The sequence below is a fragment of the Herpailurus yagouaroundi genome, unplaced genomic scaffold, assembly GCF_014898765.1.
Source record: "Herpailurus yagouaroundi ecotype Mexico unplaced genomic scaffold, PumYag 141, whole genome shotgun sequence".
NCBI classification, from domain to species: Eukaryota; Metazoa; Chordata; class Mammalia; order Carnivora; family Felidae; genus Herpailurus; species Herpailurus yagouaroundi.
Window position 1 is genome coordinate 36416794 of NW_024412396.1, and position 22297 is coordinate 36439090.

Consider the following 22297-nt stretch of genomic DNA (forward strand, 5'->3'; position numbering starts at 1 on the left):
TGCCTAGAAGGCCCTTCCTTTCTGCAGGAGGGGTCAGTGCTCAGCAGCTTAGAAAGGGTTTTCTGCTCCACCACCACCCCCATTTCTGTGATTCCCCTTTCTCTACTTGTACTGAATTCCTCTGGGGCAAAAAGGCCAAGGTTACAGTTTCTATTCCCAGCTCAGCTCGAGTTAAACGTTCTAACACAGGGTAGGGCAAAATCAGCCTGCAAGAAGAGCAAATCAATATTTTTAAAAAAGATCTTTGAAATAAGCTTTTAAGTTGCTGTCCTGACCTACCCGTGACTTCTCACTCTAGATGTGGCTAGGCTGCACATTTGTTGAAGTCCATTAAACTGGGGCGGGGGGTTACTGCTGAAAAGTATAAACTTTTGGGGAGGTGCAACTCCCTTTCTTGAGTGTTTGACTTCATGGTCAACACCTGTGTTATCAGGTGTGACAGTTGTTCTAGCTCCTATTTAAAATGATTTCAGGAGGCTTTTGAAGATGGTGGGGATAGCCCAAACTGACCTCTTAACAGATCCCTGGTCCCGTTCCTTCTGCTTCAGATTCGCTTCCCGCTCGGCTGCTTTGCAGCTGGAAAAGGGGAAAATGCACGCGGGGATGGATGCTGGGGGGAAATGGGGTGATCTACTTCCCTCCCTCCCCATTCGTGCGCTCCCCCCAAAGTTTTCTGTTTCATTACAATTAAACTTGGCGAATTCTTGGAGGATTTCGATTTGGCCCAGTCCTCATTGTCCTCTGGAGACCTCTTGACCCAGGCAGCGCATCACTCCAAAGTGGATTCCTGTAGCACCACTGCCTCTTTTGGCAAGGGTGGGGGGCGGGGGTGGAGGAACAAGGCTGGATGAGGGTATTGAAAGGCTGCTGTTCTTGCCTTCCTCTTTCTCCCAGCCACTCTCCAGTGTTTTCCTCCTCCAGATTCTGCAAAATACTGAAGAAAAGTCCACGGGTAAACGGCGGGCGCTGTCGAGAGCGGGGAGGTGCTGAAATGACCCGGGCGCGCTGGTCGCAGTCTTGATTGGCAGAGAGAGCCAGTGACTGACAGGGGGTCTCCATGGCGCCCGCGCCGCCAATCCGCCCATTCCAGTAGCGGCGCCAGTTCGCCGGCCTGCGTGCCCTAACGGAGCCGAGCCGAACCCGGGCGGCGGGGCCGGCACCTCCTCCAATCCCTCCTGCTCGCTCGCTCCCAGCCGTTGCGCCGCCGCGCTGCCCGGGTCGTGCGTCCCGGCTGCCCTAAGCCGCTTCACCGAGTAGAGCCTGGCGCACCCCGCCAGGCCCGCCGACATCTGCTGCGTGTCCGGTTCCGCTCTCCGCGCCCCCGCTGCAGTCGGCGCTGCCTCGATGTTCCAGTTGCCCATCTTGAATTTCAGTCCCCAGCAAGTGGCCGGGGTATGCGAGACTCTGGAGGAGAGCGGCGACGTAGAGCGCCTGGGTCGCTTCCTCTGGTCGCTGCCCGTGGCCCCTGCGGCCTGTGAGGCCCTCAACAAGAATGAATCGGTGCTGCGCGCGCGAGCCATCGTGGCCTTTCACGGCGGCAACTACCGCGAGCTCTATCATATCCTGGAAAACCACAAGTTCACCAAGGAGTCGCACGCCAAGCTGCAGGCGCTGTGGCTCGAAGCGCATTACCAGGAGGCTGAGAAGCTGCGTGGACGGCCCCTGGGGCCGGTGGACAAGTACCGCGTGAGGAAGAAGTTCCCGCTGCCGCGCACCATTTGGGACGGCGAACAGAAGACACACTGCTTCAAGGAGCGCACGAGGCATCTGCTACGGGAATGGTATCTGCAGGACCCATACCCTAACCCCAGCAAAAAGCGTGAGCTCGCCCAGGCAACCGGACTGACCCCTACGCAGGTGGGCAACTGGTTCAAAAACCGCCGACAAAGGGACCGGGCGGCTGCAGCCAAGAACAGGTCGGTACCTAGAGGCCTACGCTCCTTGCGCTCACCCTGGTGGGTCGGGCGAAGGCGCCCCAGGGGCCCTTTCCCAGGGCCCAGCGACTTGGATCCGAAGGAGTTGAGAGCTCAGTCTGTCTTCAGTTATGAGCCCACTGCGTTCTGGGATCCTGGGCGGGTAAGGGGGGCGGGGGGCGGGGGGAGTTCCTTCCGGGCTCTTGGTTCTCCATTCTCTCCCTCATTCTTGGAACTTAGGGGGTCGCCCCAGCCGCTGGTTCCAGTCATAAAACCAAGGCTGCATTGAAAAGAGGAAAGATTAAACATTAAAATGTGTAAACATTAAAATTCCAGCAACATTTAGGGACCCCCAAGGCCCAAAGCTAATTCTTGTCAGCCTGGGCCCAGGCTCCTATTAAGCAAAGCCTGACTTATTAGCAATGTGGCAGGTCAGTGTTGTCGTTTTAAAAGCCCAGATGCATTCTCTAATGCTTTGAAAATAATTTTCGATAGACTTCTGGATGAAAGATGAGTTCTCTTTCTGCGTGGACAACTCTGCCTCAAAATAGCAAACTATAGTCAGTTGAGGTTTGTCGCTTCCTCAGCGTGTGGCTCTAAATTATACAAACATTTTGTCCAAGAACCCAGCCTCATCTCCCAGGACCAAATGCTCCATGCAATCCTCAGACAGCCCTTTTTGCCTTTAGCTGTGGTCCGACCGGCTTACTGTAGGGCACTGACAGGAGCGTGCGCCTGGAGGAGACGCACGATGGGAAATGGGTTCCCTATCCCGGAGCCCGATATGCCTTTGTCACCCACACTTCATTTATCTTGACAGTATTGTAAATCTCACAAAGGCGGCCAACAACCGCGAACGAACCTGTGAGCCCAGCATCTCAGATGGGGATCCCAGAAAGGATTCAGAAGAAGGATGGGACAACTGCTGGGCTACTTGGAGAGGCGGCCAGCTGTGGAATCCTTCCTGGCTTCCGTTGCCTCACTTTTCCTACTTTAACTGCCGGGGTCTGTGGGAGATCCGCTAGCCTCTGGGCTTAAGGGAAGCAAAGTGGGGGAGGGGGGGCAGGGGGGCGCAAGGGGAGGCTATGTTACGCGCTGTGACTGGTGTCCCTTTCCTTCCCATAGACTCCAGCAGCAGGTCATGTCGCAGGGCTCCGGGCGGGCTCTAAGGGCTGAGGAAGAGGGCACGCCCGAGGCGCTGGGCGCCGCAGCCAGCCCGGCCGCCAGCCTATCCAGCAAGGCCGCCACTTCGGCCATCTCCATCACGTCCAGCGACAGCGAGTGCGACATCTGAGCTGCCCATCCAGCACACTCGGAAACAGAATCCACTATTAAAACAACACAAAATGAAATAGGAAGGGAGGATGAGAGACCACGCAAACCCAGCGCTTCCGAAACCAGGTGGCCAGGGACCCGCGGGCTCCGGTTGCGCGTTTCCGCCCGGCGGCCGGCCTGGCTCCACTGGCGCCCTCCGGCCGCTATCAAAGGGGCCCGCGGTGAGGCTCAACCCAGCGCCACGTTCTCCTTGCTTTGCTTTTTCCCAAGAATTTTACTGCAGAGATGCCTCCGGAACCCGAACTGCACGCTGAGCGCCTGTCCTGAATCTCCCGTGGGTATTTCACGTCGAAAGGACGCTGTTATATATGTATAACTTTTGCTTTGAAGTTTAAAAAAACAAAACAAAACATATATATGCTGTTTATTTACTTATTTAAGAGAGTACCGTGGTAGGTTTCTCTGTATCTTGGGAACTTGCTGTTTCTAAAGGCGCAGGGTTTCGAACAGATGGGTTCTGTGTGAAGAAGCCAAACAATAAAAACCTGGTGAGCAACCTTTCTTAATTAAGTGAGCTGCTCTCAGATTCTTAAACAAAACAAAACAAAACAAAACAAAACATTTCACCAGGTAAGCAGGGGGGCCCTTGTGCAAATAGTCTCCGGAGAGTCTTCTCTATACCTTTTGCTTTCTCTGATGTCTCCTGGTATATTTTTTAAATGGCCCATGGTAGATTCATAACCACCTGCCCAACAAATTGTACGTTTGTATGTATATATGTACATGTGCATATGTAGCATATATTTAAACCCAGAAGTTGGCAACATGAGCATCCCCTATAAGGCAACTCCACACATCCCCAAGCACAGTTTACTATGGCTTGTCCACCTGACACTCACTTTTATGAAATGTTAGTGGCTTTCAGGAATAATTTAAGAAGCCAAACTCTGGGACTCAGTCGTGAGTCCTATTTTATAAAAATGCAAGACTATTCTGACACAGGCTCTGCAATTAGAAAGGTTTTCCATCTCCTTTTAGGCCCTCTCCCATACAAAATAGGCACCCCCCCCATCATGCTAAAGTGGATATATACTACATTTAGAATTAAACTCATATTAAAATAAGACAAAAGATAGGAGAAGTTTTAATAACTAAATGAACATCTTGCTGCAGAAGGTTTTTATCAAACATTATTTACCACAAAAAGGATACTTAGATGAAGGAAAGGATGTTATGTCACATATTGAGGTGAAATAGAGGCTGCAGAGGATGGCATTTTAAAAATCTGATCTCTGTATCAAACATGAAATAAGTCATCTAGAGCTTCCTTGTCCTGCAATGGCCTCGATTAAAACTATCAAATATTCTTAGGATTCAACTTGTGCAGGCACACACACATACCAAAAAAAGAAAACTAAACAATGTCCTTGCACTAAAAAAGTAAATGTTATCCAGAGTCTCTTAAGCTTTTTTTCCTAGTGAAATGGGTTGCATATTATAAAATTTGACACTGATCTTTAAATCACTTAAGCTGAACTTCTCTCCTTGAGCTCCTCCTGACACACACACACACACAGGACTCTTTTCAATTTACCTCTCTGTCCTTAGCAGATATCCTCTGGTTCAGAAGCTTACTAACTTATTTAGGTAGAAGTGCCAATGTCCAAACCTAAATAAATAAATAAACAAACAAATAAGATAAAATAAGTGAAGCCATGGAAGACAAAAAGCAGTCATATGACAAGATATATGAGAGAAACCAAAGACATGAAAAAGGGTTGATTTTTGGTTTCTAAATCACTTAACCAAATTTGGCCTCATTTGGGTTTTATAAATTGTTGTCATTGTATACTGGGGCCCTTATCCAGAGAATTGTTAACAACCAAAACTCTCTTGCACAAGAGCTCTAGATGGAAGGAGTGGGGATATCTTTGTGATCAAGATGGAGTTCTTCGGTAAGGCAAGCAAATGCCCTTCTGTGGGTCCAGAAAGGCTACGATGGTAGAGCTTCCTGAAGACTCTTGTTTCCTAGAATGCCCTCCCTCCCCACCTAGTTCCTTGAATGCCAAGGAGCAAGGCCAGGACTCCTATGAGGCAATGGAAGCACCTAGAGTACAAAATTTAAGGAGGCATTCACTCTCAAGGTCAAGCAAGCACAGCAAGTGCAAGGCATCTAGGAATGAGTGCTGTTTTAAATTTTGCCCTGTAGGTGCTTGCCTTGTTTCACTGTAGTCCTGAATCTGCAAAGGAGTATTGCGCTTCAATGAAAGATCAAGAGACTTCCATTCTTGTTCCCCAGACCCTCCAGACGCTAACAAAGGAGCTGCCCAGACCAGCATTTGGAGAAAATAGCAAATTTTCTCTCTTAAACTGATGTTTCCAGGTACAAGAAGGAAGGGAAAGGACAAATTAGTAAATGATGTAGAGGCATTTGAGATTCTAAGAATCCCATCCTACTCAACCAGTTCAAATGATGCCTAAAAGCAGAAGAAAATGTCCATTCTGCATTCTCAAGAAAAAAAAGGGTAACACTGATAAGAGCTAAGCTTTCTCTTTACAAATAATTTTTAAATAACATTTACAGCTTGACAAAAAAGAGAAAACCAAACAGTTATGGAGGGCTTTTTTTCCTGCTTGGGTGAAAGCCTTTAAAGTACACCTAATTTGCTTGAAGTAACATGTTGCCTAAGGATTACGTTATAAAGTAGCTATTCTGTTTCACCAATCTGTAGGTTCATTTATCTAATTTCATGTTAGAATCTTAAGGGGTGACACATTACTTTAAATATTTTTAAAACGTTTATCTGAAACCTGGTGGCACTTAACTGCTCTTGTGAGTAGCCAATTCTTTGATAATCTTGTGTTGGAAATTGTTCCAAATCATGACACAGATATTTATGTTAATTGGTCCAAAAATTCCCATGGGCAGGTATCGTAAAAATTCTCTTTTTCTAAGATTTTCCCCCCCATATCAGTTTTATCCTAGTCTAGAAAGGTTGTTTGTTTGTTTGTTTGTGTTTAATTCCAGGTAGTAGCAATGCTGAAAGTTTCCGAATTTGGAGAAATCTCCATTTGATGGGCTTCCTTTCTGTCTTCTCATGAAATTTATTTCCTGTTACAATTTCCCAAAAAGCAATTACTCCAGCAGAGTGGAAAGAAGCTGCATTCTAACAATTCAACGGATCTGACCAATGTGAGGATTTAACCAACTCAGGCCCCTTTATCGGTTATAAATATTTCAACCACCCGCCAGTTCCACCAAAAGCGCGATGGCTCCCGCTCCCCAAATGCCGCAGTTCCTCTCTCCTCCACTTTAATGACCCACTCCTCTTCCACCCGCCGCGCTCGCCACCGCCCCCCCCCCCCCCGCACCGCCCCCTTTCCCTCCTCCAGTTTGTTTATAAAAATCCGGGAGGGAGGGGATGAGAGGCTGGGGTGGGGGAGGACTTGCTCTTTGTTTACATTAAACAAATGACAGGCAAAGAGCTCAATCAAAATCTTCCTTGACCCCGTTCTCTCTCCCTAATTTTAACAAAAAGGAAAAAAATATTGTATCCAAAGAGAACGTGAACGGGGCGGGAGGAGAAGAGAAGCAGCTTTTTCGCTCTATTCAGCCGGGACGCGGGAGCGCGGACGATTTCCGCTCCTATTGTGAGGCGGGGCCCGGGGGCGGCAGTGAATGGGGGGGGTCTGCCGAGCGGCCCGCAGGGCTGTCAGGCGGCTCAGCGTAATCAGGGCTAATGACGGTGGCCGGGAGCTCCGCGGGACAATGCGCGGGGCCGCGGGGTTTTGTCGGCCTGAATGGCTAATAGGTTTGCCTGGGGGTGCGAGGGGGGCGGTGTCGGGGAAGAGGCGGCGGTGAGGGGAGAAGGGGTCATTGTTCGCACACTGGCCCGGGCGCCGAGGCGCGTCCCACCCCGCGCGGGGGCCCGGAGCGGCCGGCAGGAAGGCCGCGGCCGGGAGGCGCCCTGGAGGTCTGCTGGGAAATGGCGGCAGGGGCGGCGGGTGCGTGGGTCCCCTAGGGAAGGCAGCCCTGAGAGAGGAGGTCGGCACGAACTTTTTTCCCCGGGAGAATTCCATAGTGCGTCCCCAGTATCGGGAAGGTGATTCCCTCCGCCAGGGTTCGAATCGCGCCTCCGTGAGGTGACAACTCCACACACCCACCTTTTCTGTCCAGCGCCCTGGGAGCTCTGAGACGTGTAGGCCCGGGAGCCACTCCTGTTGTTAGACTGCCTGACCCAAAACAGCTCGAGGAGAGAAACCTCTCAAAATCAAGGGGCGGGGGGGGGGGGGGCGAAGGGTTAAAAACCCAGGTGAGGCGATAAACAAACGCGCGCCACAGCAGCAACTAAGGCGCACGCTCGCCCTCGAGCCTCTGACGGCGCTACGGCGGTTCGCCAGCCTCGTGCAAGGCGATGCGCCGCGGGTCTGGGCCTGCGCGGGTTGCTGCGGCGCGCGTCCGCCTTGCGTGTGAGGAGGCTGCGCGGGCAGGGTCGCCCGCGACCGGCAGCGGTAAGCGTGCTGGTGTCCCCGGACCAGGGAACGGCAGTTGTCACCGCGGGCTCTCGGCGGAGCCGCGTGAGTTGCCCAAGCGGTGACCGGAGCGCAGAGAGGCTCCATACTCAGGGAGTGGGATCTGCAGGCTCTGAGGCCTCGAGAGGGCTTTGCGAGCCCCGAAGATCCGCGGGTCAGCCGTCGGGGTTGGGGACCCACAGCAGAGCGTCCTGAAGGCCAAATGCCCGCAGCGGCACAAACTCCCGCAGGCCCCCGCTGCCACCGGAGCCCCGGTCTTTCAGAAACTTGGCCGCTCCCATTTCGGCTCCTACAAATCTCCCCAGAATCATGCCGGGCAGCTCTCTATCTGCTAGGATTTATATTCCCAAACCTCTTTAGACCTACCCCAGCGTCAGGGATCGAACTGGTTTCCTCCCCACACCCCTCCTTTTCTCCTGGTTCGAAGACAAAGCGGTGTGAGGGCCACCCCAGAGCACAGCAAGCACAGCAAGTTTCACGCTGTGTGCCTCTGCTCGCGCGGTTTCCACTTCCTCTGCCGACCTAACAGCCCCCGACACCTCGACGGCTAACCGTTCGATCCTGGAAGCCGATCCCACTTCCCAGGAGTCTTTCTTGATTCAGCGGGCTCCCCACAGAGACTTCTCTACTTCCTCTTTAGCGGTCTCACAGTACCTTATCTAATTTTAACTGCTGTGATAGATTTGTGCATTTGTCTATATGTTTGAATCCCCCCCCCCAACCTCCCGCTAGAGTGTAAGCTCTTTAAGGGCAGGGATTGAATTTTATTCATCTTTATATTCCCAGGGCTGGCCTAGCAGTAGGTGCTCAATAAATATTTTTAAACTGAAATAATTAATGGATCTTCGTTAAAACCTGTCCCGAATTAGTGGAGGAGCGCTGCTAGTTCTGAGTTTATTTGAACAGCGAAAATGGCAAATAGAACCTGGACCCAGAGTTCACTTAAATACTTCAGGTTACAAGCTCTTACCTACTTGTCAGGTTCTCTGGGATGATACCCCCTCTAAGTGTATGGTGTTTTTAGAACCCTGTGGCTTGGAGTTCATAACATGAAAATTAACTTCTCACACACACATTTTTCCCAAACAGTAAGGTAAGAGTCATCTCCTTAGGTTTAGAAAATTCTATTTATTATACCCTCTGAACCCTATAAAATATAATTCCTAATATTTTTGTCTGTTATGAAAAAGGTTTCTTCTTACAAAATAACTTTCTTTGTCTCTCTCCTTCCCCCACCCCCACTTTAGTCTTGACCTACAAATTAAAACATAAACACACAAAATAACAAATTCAAAGTGTCCAATTTTAAGATCTTGGATTGGTATTCCACCTCCATGCTTAGGCTAAGGGGTGAAAAACAGAATTTTCATTACAATCTTAAATCACAAAAGCCCTGTGAAAATCCACTGGTTGCTAAACTCATCTGAATTTTAAATTTTAATGGACAGAAGGAAGTGAACTGTGTGTAATCTTGAGTTCTGATAAAGTATAGATACAGCTGCCTCTTGGAAAGTCATTTTAGCCTGGCACTCTCAGTCTGCAACCTCAGAATGTTGATTTACGATATGTTTTTCAGACTGAAGAGAATAGCCCTGAGTTGTTTAGCATGAAATCAAATATCTAAGTTTAGACTGTGCATATTAATTTGATACATGAACAGTCTGGTTGGTGGCAACTAGTTTATTATGCATTTCAAACATTTTCAGATATTTAAAATTCCTATTAAAGATTTGTCCATTCAAATTAAGTACCATTTAAGGCAGATTCTATTGCATTGGATATACTGACTTTCCATAAATTCATGATAAAGTATGCATTTGAACTAAAGGCGTATGCATATACACTAGACATCTGATCTACAAAATAATTTTTGCGGGCAAATGTGATGCTATGAGCTGGATTCATCAATTTAAAACAGACAAGCAAATAGGAAAAGGAAAACTATACTGTAAATAGCATGTAGCAATAGACTGATGCCTAAAATGGTGGGATCAAAGAGACCTTGCTAATCACTGTGGATTTGGGCAAGTCACTCAACTCTTTGAGCCTTCACTTTTGCTTCTACAATATGCAGTTGATAATATCCAGGGACGTCGTGAATGTTTGCGATAAAGCACCTAGACCAGACCCTCACATATAATAGGTATTCAGTGAATGGAACTTCCCTTTAACCATTTTTCCTGGTTAAATGCTAGGCCATGGAAATAAGCTGTACAACTCCCCTTAAAAATTGTGTTTTAATAGATGTCATCTACACATTTGGAATATTATTGAATTTGAATGCTAAATGCTGTTTTTAGAAGCAGCTCTGCTCACCACCCCTAGCAGGGAAGACCCAGTATGTTGGTTTCCCAACCTTGATAATGGGTGAACTTGTGCTAATACAACATCACTCTTTCTTAGGCTTTTAACTAGGGTTGGCGCTGCTCGTCATTATATATGAAGTTCTCCAAAGGGATTTTAGCCTATCCTGCAATTCAGGATAACCTCAAATGTAAGTATAATCACTGAAAAGATAACCTTTTAGGGAAAGTGCAAGGTCTATTTTTTTTTTTTTTTGAGGAAGAAGCAGTGACCCTGCTTTACTTATATTTATCCTGCTTTACTTATATTTATGTGGCTCTTCATAGCTAATAATGAAGTCCCTTCAGCTGCACCGTCTCACTTCCTCACAAGAATCCTGTGAGGGAAGTCAGCAGGTATGGTTTCTACCTTCCAGATAAGAAAACGGGGCTCACATTACTTGCTCAGCCACAGGACCAGGGAAGAATCCAGAGTTTGTAGGCCTTGAAGTTTAAATAATTTGGAGGGGAGGATGCCCTATAAGGTAAAGGATATAAAATTATGAGTACAAAATTGGACGTAAGAAATCACAACAACTATAAAATTTTTAAACTGAGCAAATACAACACACATTACAAAATCCAAATAACAAAATCATTTTATTAATTGTCACATATCCCTCTAGAATAGTTTTTTCCCTACTTTTTTCTCCTATGTGTTCTTTGATTGCTTCTATATATGACAATAATTTTACAGTACAGTCTTGAAAGATAATTTAGTCTTTAGTATGGGTTGGTTTTTAATATTTTTATTATTCAGATTTTAGAAAAGTTTCAGTTTCATAGCTCATTATTGGCAATGCCATATGTAATTTTTTAGATTGGTATCAAATTTGGGAAAGCCTCTAGGAAGTTTCTTTCGTATGTGAACATAAGATGTGAGGACATTTTCAGTTTCCTTGAACGGTGACCCATCTTAAGTAACCTTTGCATTGACAACACTCATTAATCAGTTTGTAATCAAAGGCCTTACATATTCGTGTTGTGACACATAAATCAGCACAACAGAAGTAGGAATATTCCTACAAGACATCCCTGCACCAAAAGAGCTAGCAATAGCCTAACAATACACAGAAATGACAACAAACCGTAAAAATATGTACCACTAAACCCAAACTGTATCCCCAACTCAAGTTCACTTTAGCTACCGGATAGAAAAATGACTGATTACTCCAGTGGTGCCCAGCACTAGGGGAAGTGACAAAGGGAAAATAGAAGTGCACAGAGACAGTGGTCTATTATAGTTAAATTACCTATTTTGCAAAGTTTCCAAAAATGCATGATCATGTGAGCATATTGCTAGGATCCCTCCCAGGGCCTTTGAGAAGAGGTCTGTGCAAGTAAGGTATCTTGCAACCTTGGTGTCGCTTGCTTCCAGGTAATTCTGCTTCTGCACAGGCCAAGTATTTCTTTTTCTGTTTCTTTTTTCTTTCCTTTCTTTTCTCCTTCCTTCCTTCCTTCCTTCCTTCCTTCCTTCCTTCCTTCCTACCTTCCTACCTTCCTACCTTCCTACCTACCTTCCTTCCTGTCTTTCAGAACAGGCTTTCTGACTCCAGGTTTTCTTTTATCCAGGACAATATGTATTTCCCCAGAAAGTTTTTACAAAGTTTTACTCAAAAGCTGTTTTTAAAGGTGTTTCATTGATAGAGGGAAAGTGAGTTTCAGATTACAAATATAGAGCTGGCCTCGGGTAGGACTGTAAGATAGACAGGTTATCCCTTAGAACACCACCTTTCCTTTTGAGGATTTTTCACTTTGCCTCCTTACAGGTGTCACATCCCAAACTGTCAGAAACCCTCAGTGCTCTCTACCGTCCCTTGATCAAAATCTATTCTCAGTTGTTACCAAAAAATCAGATAAGCCAATTCACATTGACATACAAATAGCTGCTAAAAGCTTAATGAATTACCTACAGATGGGGGCCTAGGAGGGTACTTACTAACTGCTAGGAGATAATCCTTTAATTCAATAAACCCAAATCACTAATGGTAACAATTCAGACATCACTAGTAAGCTAGTACAAAATTATTTTTGGTTGGAAGAGAGCCGGGAATCCTTCAAGTCATTCCATGGAAGTAGATGACTGCTTCTTGGGTCAAATAGAACCAATATTAAAAATAGAGTAAAGTAAAATAAACTTGTTGGGCCTCCAGCTTTCCCCTTAAATTGCAATTCCTTCTCTATCATTCATTCTACCACCAAACTTTGTAAGAGAGGAAAGAGTAGTCTACGTTCTTTGCCTCCATTTCTTCACTAGATACTTCTTAACTTCTTGCAATCTGGCTTTTACTGGCATTATTCCATCATAACTGTCCCCTCAAAGGTCACTCTACTGGGTCCTCAACTACTCAGCCTGTTGATCTTCAACAGTGTTGAGCATTCCTTCCTTCTAAACAGGGCCAAAATTATGTTGAAGCAAGCAAGATGCCTAAGGAGGTCCTTCTCTCTCTCTCTCTCTCTCTCTCTCTCCCCCCCCCCCCCCCTCTCCCTCTCCCCCCCCACTTTCCTCCCTCTCCCCCCCTCCCCCACCGTACCCCCTCAGAGTTCTACAGGTTTAGGGGTGGCATCTGAGAGTACCTCCTAAATTTTGCACAACAAATGCCTCACTTCTGAGCTTCTCACCATATTCACATCGTGGCCTGCAATTTGCTGCCTTGCTTTTGTTCATTCTGCAGGGGTAAGTAGACCTCCATGCTTTGTGCCTCCCCTGCACTCCTTCCTACCTTCTGATAGCATCACTCTTAGGAACTGCTCTTCCCAATTTGATGTTTCCAGCGGGGCTGGCAAACATAGTACCTACCTTCCCAATTCACAGCAGAGTATAATCAGCAAACTGGGCCAGTCTTTCCAAAATTTCTGAGTTGGAAGCAGAGAAGTGACTCTCTCTTTACTCTTGGTTGAAAGCAGTTAAGAATATGATGCCAAAGTTATTGACAATCATGTCACCTGTTACAAGAAGGAGCCTGTTAGGAGAAGAGGCAGAATGGAGGAAGGAGAGACAGAAAAGGCTAATGCTGATAAAGTCTTTGTATGCTATTGACACTAAAGGTAGCTCCAGTCTTGTCTATTCTGGTTTTGGTTACAGGAGTGAATATAGTACCCTCCTACTTTTTCTTTCTTTTTTAAGCTACTTTGAGTTTCTGTCACTCTCCAAACAAGACTGCTGAGATCTATCATAGAATGTTTTCGTTTTTCATCATCCCATCTCCATAGGTACCTAGATCCAAGTTTCATGGCTCAGCTCAAAGGTCATTTTCCTCCCAGGAAAATGGGAGGGTCTTCCTTGATCCATAGGATTTAACTAATCTCTCCTTTCTTTGAACTGCTGTGCCATTTTATGCATCTATCATAGTTAATTTAGCTTCATGTCTTATATCTATTACTATACTACATGTTCTTCCAGGGCAAGATCCATAATCTTTGTAATCCTCTAAGAACTGAGTGCAGGATCTTTGACACAGCAAACAAATCAATAGATTTTTGCAGAATGAATGAATCAAATGGATGAATGAAAATAACTAAAGGATACCTAGAATCTTTATGTTTAATTTTAGGAAACTTTAGTGTGAATAATCTCAAGTTCTATAAAAATGGCCTTTTTTTTTCCTAAAAGAAAAATAAAAGAAGGAATGGCCCACTGATTGCTAGGGAAGATGGTGAATGTTAAAGGTACAAGTTCTTCAAAATGTGGGAAATGAGACCTATAAGTTTATATTTACTTATATCTGAATACATAAACCCTGGAATAATACACAAGAAACTATAAACAGTAGTTTCAAGTTCAAGTCTGGAGGAGCAACTGAGCAGATGGGGACAGAGGTGGAAGAGAGGCTTTTCACTGTACACTTTGTATATTTTAATTTGCTTAACCATGTGAATCATTGCCAATTCAAAAGTTAAGTTAAAACTAAGTGAATAATAATAACTAAATAAAAATATTTTGTTGTAGAGATTAGCAACCTAGAAGACGAAAGCAAAAACCTACCTTCCTAATGTAATGTGCATGTAGTGATAGCACAATGGTCTTGTTTAAAAAGTGAAATAGCTCAAATAATTTGTATAGAAATGAAAATGATGTGGTCTGGAAAATTCTGTTAGAGATCTCAAAAAATGGAGTAAATAACCCTGGTAATGATAGTGACATTAATGTTGAAGCTAAATTCAAAGGATTCAAATAATATTGTTTCATATTTTTTTTAAAAGGATAACAGAAATCAGAATTCTCCATCTACTAATTAGTGTTTTTCTTTCCAGTTAAAAAGAAAAAGGTCCTCTTAGAACTTACTGAAATTTACACTTTCAGATCGGTGAATTTTGTTGTATGTAAATTATACCTCAATAAGGCTGATTTTAAAAAGATGTAAAATGTTACATTGAAAGTGACCTTAGAGGCTAGTATCCAGTATCTACAAAGATGTCACCAAACTCCACACCCGAAAAACAAATAACCCAGTGAAGAAATGGGCAGAAAACATGAATAGACACTTCTCTAAAGAAGACATCCGGATGGCCAACAGGCACATGAAAAGATGCTCAACGTCACTCCTCATCAGGGAAATACAAACCAAAACCACACTCAGATGTCACCTCACGCCAGTCAGAGCGGCCAAAATGAACAAATCAGGAGACTACAGATGCTGGAGAGGATGTGGAGAAATGGGAACCCTCTTGCACTGTTGGTGGGAATGCAAACTGGTACAGCCACTCTGGAAAACAGTGTGGAGGTTCCTCAAAAAATTAAAAATAGACCTACCCTGTGACCCAGCAATAGCACTGCTAGGAGTTTACCCAAGGGATACAGGAGTACTGATGCATAGGGGCACTTGTACCCCAATGTTTATAGCAGCACTTTCAACAATGGCCAAATTATGGAAAGAGCCTAAATGTCCATCAACTGATGAATGGATAAAAAAATTATGGCTTATATACACAATGGAGTACTACGTGGCAATGAGAAAGAATGAAATATGGCCCTTTGTAGCAACATGGATGGAACTGGAGAGTGTTATGCTAAGTGAAATAAGTCATACAGAGAAAGACAGATACCATATGGTTTCACTCTTATGTGGATCCTGAGAAACTTAACAGAAACCCATGGGGGAGGGGAAGGGAAAAAAAAAGAGGTTAGAGTGGAAGAGAGCCAAAGCATAAGAGACTCTTAAAAACTGAGAACAAACTGAGGGTTGATGGGGGGGTGGGAGGGAGGGGAGGGTGGGTGATGGGCATTGAGGAGGGCACCTTTTGGAATGAGCACTGGGTGTTATATGGAAACCAATTTGACAATAACCTTCATATATTGAAAAAAAAAATAAAAAGAAAGAAAGTGACCTTAGAGATTTTGTCTAGTCATCTCCAGTCTTTTCTTCCAAGCATACTTTTATTTTGTTTTCAATTATGAACTCTCAAATCTTGAAAGATTTTGTGACCTAAATGAAGTTATATAAACCACTATGATGTTAAAAAAAAAAAGCAATAAAATTACATAGGTTTACAGACCAAAAAAAAAAAAAAAGTCCTAACCTCGTTCTACTAGTTTAAAAGTTAGAAGTCAGGTCTTTTGACGCATTTTCTACTTAGATACTAATTTATAATCAGCTAAAATAGTATTCCTATTAGCTAAAGGAAGCAGCTTGGGTTTTTTTCTTCTTTTTAAATTTTTATTTAAATTCTAGTTAGTTAACATTGGTTTTTGATTGATTTATAGCATCTGAACTAGTAATTTATTAGTTATTCTCTCTCACGAAGAAGCACTTTTTCTCATGAGGAAGTATTTTTACTTTCAACACCCCAATGGTATCACTGTTACAGATTAGCAAACTGGCCAGAAACCCATTCATTCATTCAGCATATATTGAGTACATAATGTGTGCAAGGCATTTGCCTCTTTCCACTCACAATAAAAATCTCTTAATCTTTTGACAGTTTAATTATTGGTAAATGACTATCTGATAGGTAGAGATCAGAAAGGAAAACTTAGCCACATTAAACAACTTCAGATTTTTAAACCTTAATGAATTACATTATATTTTTTAAGATTTTACTATTTTTTTTTAAGTAATCTCTACACCCCATGTGAGACTTGAACTTTCAATCCAGAGATCAAGAGTTGCATGCTGTACCAACTGAGCCAGTAAGGTGCCCCAATGAATTATATTCTTGGACCTGGAAAGAAAGTATTGAGGTAGTGTCTGAGTCCAGAAATCTTCGAGAATCAATGGACAATGGGAGAAGTGCCAGAATCCTGGAATGGGAAGATAATCTCCTTAGCTCAGAAAGAGGAAAAAGGGTAGATTTTAGAAACCGTAAATTGAGCCATTAGTTCTCTAGCTGCAGAGAAGACCACAGTGCAGTGCCACAAGTTACCTTATTTATTTATTTATTTATTTATTTATTTATTTATTTATAATTTATTTTAAAACAATTTTTTAAGGTTTATTTATTTTTGAGAGAAAGACAGCATGGGTAGGGGAGGGGCAGATAGAGAGGGAGAAAGAGAATCCCAAGCAGGCTCCGTGTTGCCAGCACAGAGCCTGATGTGGGGCTTGAACTCATGAAACTGCGAGATCATGACCTGAGCTGAAACCAAGAGTTGGAGGCTTAACTGACTGAGCCACCCAGGTGCCCTTACAAGTCACCATCTTAAGTCAACATTTTTATTCTGGACTTAGATGAAGGTTAAAAAAAGCGTCATGTTTTTTAAAGGTACAGAATTATAACTAAAAATAATAATTAATATGGATGATAGAAACAAAATTCAAGATGATCCCACTAAACTGGAATGATGGGTCAAAACTGGCAAGATAAACTTTAATATGTCTCTCCCAAACTTCTAGGCTTTAAGAACATGTAACTACAAAATAAGGTCACAGGATCACAGGTCACACTTCCACTAAATACAGTGGAAATTACAGTGGACTCAGTTGGCTTGGTTGAAGTAAGCTACCTTGGTTGAAGAAAGTTCCGCATATTGTGTTACAAGTGTTTTTATGTTTTTCTTCTATGACCACCTTGTCTTGATACCACACTCTTGCTGATATATGAGACTACCTCGCCAGTAGGCACAGCTGTCTCTGCCTATGATCCCTTCACTGTAACTTCTCTGGCTTCAACGAAGAAGATTCTGTTCTCCCTTTTTCACCTCCATCTGTGTACGACAGACTCCCCACTAAAATCCCTGGAGCGTAGCTAATGTGAAGCCACAACTTCTGAATAAAATTTTACTTAAGAGTTAGGGGATAACAGGAAATGTAAAGCAGGAAATTCAAGTGCTACTAGAAGTGACTATTATCAGAGCCCATAATTTAGTTAATAACAGTGTGCCAAAGTTAAGCCTGGTTTTTTCCATTGTACAATGGTTAAGTAAATAGTTAACATTAGGGAAAACTGGGTGAAGCATATATATGAAATCTTTGCACTATTTTTGCACATTTTCTAAAGTTATTATAAAAAGTAAAAAGGATACCATCAGCTTTCTGGAGTCAATTAAGAAGGTTTCAGCATGTTTGTGCTTTCAGGTGGGAGTGTAGAGTGTCAAATAGACGTGTGCTTATTCATTTGATGAATCAAACTGCAAAAAAAAAGAAAAATAATTTTGCATAATTTTAATTCTCTCAATGAAAAACATTAAATTGATTTCCTCTTTCATCTCCACTCCCCCACCCCCACCCCACACACACACCTGAAGAGGCCTTCAAAACATATCCTGTGTTAGGATTACCAAATTACCTTAGCTGAGTCACTATGAATCACCAGGGACATTCTGGTTTTTAATTTATATCTACTTGTTAATAAGGCATTCCCTAATCAATGTTTTTCAGAATTCTTTAAAATGTAGTTTCTTACTCTTGAACCTCTGCCACAAAATATACATGTTGTCTCTGAGTTACTTCTTAAACTTCTGTGACTGCTATTGCCTTCTGCATAGATTCTTTTGTTCTCCCCCTTCTATAAAAGGGGTTTAGCAGTTATCCAAGGATATCAAAGCTGCATGACTATTTTTTATAGTTTAAATTTTTAAAATTTTTTAATGTTTATTTCTTTTTTAGAGAGAGAGTGAGAGTAGGGGATGGGCAGAGAGAGAGGGTGACACAGAATTCAAAGCAGGCTCCAGGTTCTGAGCTGTCAGCACAGTCTGATGTGGGGCTCGAACTCACAGACCACGAGATCATGACCTGAGCTGAAGTTGGATGCTTAACTAACTGAGCCACCCAGGCACCCCAAGATGCATTTTACACCCCAAGATGTAAAATATGACAATAAAGACTATTTCTGGTTCCTTTTCCCCCTCATTATGCCATGTTGGAATTTGAGAGAAGTCCTGGGGACCTTCCCCATCTCAGAGAAAGTTCCAAGGACTTCCAAAGGGAGCTTACTGCTACACTCACTATTGACTAATTGGAGAGAAAGGGTGAATACGTGCAGAGTGAAAGCATTGGCAGGTATTTTGAAGGTGGAATTGGAAAAGAAAACAAGTATCCCTTTAAAGTTTAAAGTCCTCACACTTTCCTATATACTCTTAGAGAATTTCTTTGCTCTATAAATTTTTGGTATAGAAATTACTGAATTTTGAAGACAAATATCTATCATTTCTGGTTTTTGGATTATATTCTAGATAGATTGCCAATCAGATTTCTTCCTTTGATCCAAAGCCTTATTCTTGTAAGAAATAAATCCAAAGGAGTTAAAATTTAGTAAGCCTTTCAATTTGTATCTTATGGAACTTCCTTTGCAGCTAACCAGCAGGCCAAGAGAAAATACTACAGTTCAAATTAAGTATGTCAGATTCAATAGACTGTCTACTCCTCCTGTTTGCAGAATCTCTGGGCAATCATACAGACTTGGGTTACAAATCTGTTTACCTAGTATCACTACTACTCTAGTGGAGAGAACACATTTCTCAGCTGATGCATTAATCAATAATTAATTATAAAATCACAGTAAAGAGCTACACATAAAAGCCAAGGAACTTTCTCCAACTGAATTAACTTGTCTGATTTTCTGTCAATACATTCATCCTTTGTACCTGGGGCCTTTTAGTGGGGACCTGTGGCTTTACTCCTTCCATTGTCTCAAGTCTCCTGACTTCTACTCCCTCCGGCATGGGCTCTGAAGAGCTCTTGTTCAGCACTAAGGGAATCGACATCAAGGCAGCCTGTTTTCCATCTTATACCTCAGATTTGATACCTTGAGTTTGACCGTGCTTCCAAAACCAAGCCCTTGCCTTCTCTCTGGTTCTAGTGCCTTAAATACTTATCTTGATAATCTGCCCACATTCCTAGCCTCTGTACTTTACCTCAGTCTTTACTTCACTCATGCTAGTCTGTATATTCATTCCCTATCCTATCCACATCACTTGAATACTATCCCTAAGTCCCAATCCTGGAGGTGGAACCCTATTACTAGCCGCCAATTCTCTCTAATGCTGAGCACCAAGAAGCCATACTCTGTCCACCTGGACTTCTTCCTACTGCCCACAGAAAGGTGTGTTATTCAGTCTAACCTTTTCCCCGTGAGTGTGTCACCCCATCACAGACCACAGTCCCAGCCCTAACCCCATACCTTTCTCTTTCTCATATTATATTATGTCTTAAGGACAACAGCATATCCCAGATGTATCTTACGTAAGTATTTCTCAAAACGATGTTCAAGGTAATTGTGCTAATCATTGCTCTCCTTCTAGTTGAGAGCACTTACACCAAAGAACAGTATGGTCCAAAAGAACATCAAAATTTGTATGATGGTGCTGATAAAGAATAATTAAAATAATTAAATCCAAAACCTTCAAAATTCAACCTCATATAGGTAATCTTCTTCAGTTTTCTGCTGACCAGATGCTGTAAAACTATACCCAATTTACAAATGTCTTCTACAGTACTACTTTAAGGGTGGTCCCTGAAGCTTGCTTAGAAATACAGAATCTCAGACTCCCACCCCAAACCTACTGACTGAATTGGAAACTTCTGTAACAAAATCTCCAAATTTGAAAAAGCACTTTTCTAGAGTTCTTAGAACCTTAACTATTTATGTTTTCTTCAATAGCTTTGGAAAACATATAACTATTTTTTATCTTTGCACTATTCCAATTTGAAGCACCACCTCTCCCCCATTCTGTGTGGATGTGACAGGGTTGCTAATCAGTATCTTACCTCCACTCCCCATCACCACCAGGGAAGGGTGAGCCTGTGAGCCAGGCCAAGTTAACCCCAGGGAATAGTGACTGGTCTGAATGGCCAGTTTGGCAAGTTATCCAACACAGAGCAATCAATATTCATGAAATTTTCCAAATTGGAGGCCGATAGTTTTCTCTTTCCCTTTAGAGCTGAAAGTGTAGAGCAATGACACCAGCAATGACATCTGCATTGCCAGAGGCCATATTTCTGTCATAGGGAGAAATGCCCTATAAAATAGAAAAGAACAATGAGGCTGAAAGGAGAGACAGATAAGGAAGGAGAATCATGAAAGCATCATTTGAGACCCTGGATCCAGGTATGCCCAAAGTCAGATGTTCTTCAAATGTTCCTCAGTTATGTGAACAGATGAGTCTTTTTTGCATTTAAACTGGTTTGTATTGGGCTTCTTTCATTTGGACCCATGCTTCTTGACTAATACACAGCTGATTGCCATAATATTTATTATTTTTTATTAGTCCAATGAGTTTATTTTCTTAATCATTTTTCCCCATTACTTTTCTAAGCTGACAACCATTTGTGGATTTTGGAGGGCTACTATAAGAGCTCCAAACTTGAACTGTTTTTCCTGATAGTATATTTATTCAACCGTCCCTTGGGAACCCCCCTGAATCTCCTAAGAACCCTCTAAAGAGCACCTCTTTCTTGTCAAAGCTGACATTTGTGCAGGTCTTTCCTCCCTGATTGGCAATGTTTCTGAATATTTTTCAAATCTTATATATGAATACTTAGTAGAGAGAACAATAGATTGGCCCATCTATAAGTGGATTCAGAAAACACTTAATGGAAGCTCCATGCATTAATTCTACAAGAAGAGCCACTGGACACATTGTAATAAAGATGAAGGATCTAAGTGATTACAATGCTTTGCTTTCGAAAACACTGAGTGCATCACAGCCATTTTAAAAGATTGCTTCAGCTCAGATCATTTGGTAAAGCTAAAGCAAAGGAATAGAAACATTTGCCTTAGAGAACCGATTCTAACTCGTTACAGGGCAGATGTGAACCATCACGTTTATCCACTTATCCTTGGAATCTAGAGACAATAAATGTGTATATAGTGAAACAGAAGGGGATCATCTAAAATCATTTTTTTTTTCTGTCTGAAAGAGATGTAGCCATGATAACATGATAAAGCTCTTTTTTACTTGGTTTAAAAATAACCACTTCTCTGTAACACTGGAGTTAGTCTAATGTGTGAGGGGGGGAAACCCTCAGAAACACTTCCAAACCACACCCATACAGTAAGGTCATTAATAGGGCCAACAGTTCTGCATTCAACATAATTGATTTATGTAAACTGGTTAGCATTACTCTATTTCATGGTCACAGAAGCTACCTCAACCATGTTTTACGATTGTATCTTACTTGTTACAAAAAAGCCCATAAACAGTGTTAGTGGCGATGAGGCCAATGATTCATCTACCCTGTGGTTTTATTTTTCTTTTTTTCTAACTATATAACCTATTTAGGTGGAGAAAAGGCCAGGAAGTCCTCTTATTCTACATATTCTCACTTTCTAAGGAAAAAGGAACTTGATAATAACAAAGTGTCAACCACAGGTAAATTTACAAGAAAAAAATAATAGCAATTCTGTAAATATTTTCATTTAACACACCAATAGGAGTACTTTAAAGCCACAACTTAAGACAACATTAGTGATGTACTGTAATTATAAAGCTTCCTTCTGAAAAATTGAAAGAATTCCAACTATGTATACATATAAAAAGTAGGAGCTTTGCAGTATCTTGTCCAGGCTTGTTACTAAGCTATACTGCCTTACATACGTGCTGCACTGCCTTATATACATGTGCCCTCCAATACAGTAGCCACTGGCCACATAGAACTATTGAGTACTTGAAATAGAAATTTTGCTTGACATGTGCTGAAAGTTTAAAATACACACTGGCTGGGGGGCCTTGGTGGCTCAGTTGGTTAAGTGTTCGACTTCAGGTCAAGATCTCCCAGTTTGTGAGTTTGAGACCCATGTCGGGCTCTGTGCTGACAGCTCAGAGCCTGGATCCTGCTTCGGATTCTGTGTCTCCCT

General features: G+C 43.0%; 1 protein-coding gene and 3 long non-coding RNA genes across 7 annotated transcripts in view; 3 read left to right on the forward strand and 1 right to left on the reverse strand.

Annotated features, from left to right (window-relative positions):
* Positions 1-889: 889 nt before the first annotated feature.
* On the forward strand, positions 890-3758 carry SIX6 (SIX homeobox 6). 2 transcript variants are annotated; one of them, XM_040477316.1, is made up of 3 exons: positions 890-1916; positions 2734-2918; positions 3039-3149. In XM_040477316.1, exons 1-3 carry the CDS (start codon positions 1345-1347, stop codon positions 3080-3082), a joined length of 801 nt encoding a protein of 266 aa, XP_040333250.1. In that variant the 5' UTR covers positions 890-1344; the 3' UTR covers positions 3083-3149. The 2 variants fall into 2 exon arrangements, with proteins under 2 accessions (XP_040333250.1, XP_040333251.1); XM_040477317.1 differs by lacking the exon at positions 2734-2918 and having other exon boundaries at positions 896-1916; positions 3039-3758.
* Positions 3603-7457, reverse strand: LOC121031859 (uncharacterized). The gene is made up of 3 exons (XR_005790940.1): positions 7353-7457; positions 4783-4857; positions 3603-3705 (listed from the first exon to the last, which is right to left on the reverse strand). It is a non-coding gene; the product is annotated as an uncharacterized LOC121031859 (long non-coding RNA).
* LOC121031858 (uncharacterized) overlaps positions 6682-22297 on the forward strand; it is a 42218-nt gene continuing 26602 nt past the window's right edge. The window contains exons 1-2 of one of the 3 annotated variants that reach the window (XR_005790938.1): positions 6682-7000; positions 10125-10215. This is a non-coding gene — a long non-coding RNA (uncharacterized LOC121031858). Of the gene's footprint in view, positions 7001-7086; positions 7163-7667; positions 7767-10124; positions 10216-22297 lie in introns of those variants that run through there. The other 2 variants (XR_005790939.1, XR_005790937.1) reach the window with 2 other exon arrangements.
* On the forward strand, positions 20334-21812 carry LOC121031860 (uncharacterized). Its single transcript, XR_005790941.1, has 2 exons — positions 20334-20548; positions 21723-21812. It is a non-coding gene; the product is annotated as an uncharacterized LOC121031860 (long non-coding RNA).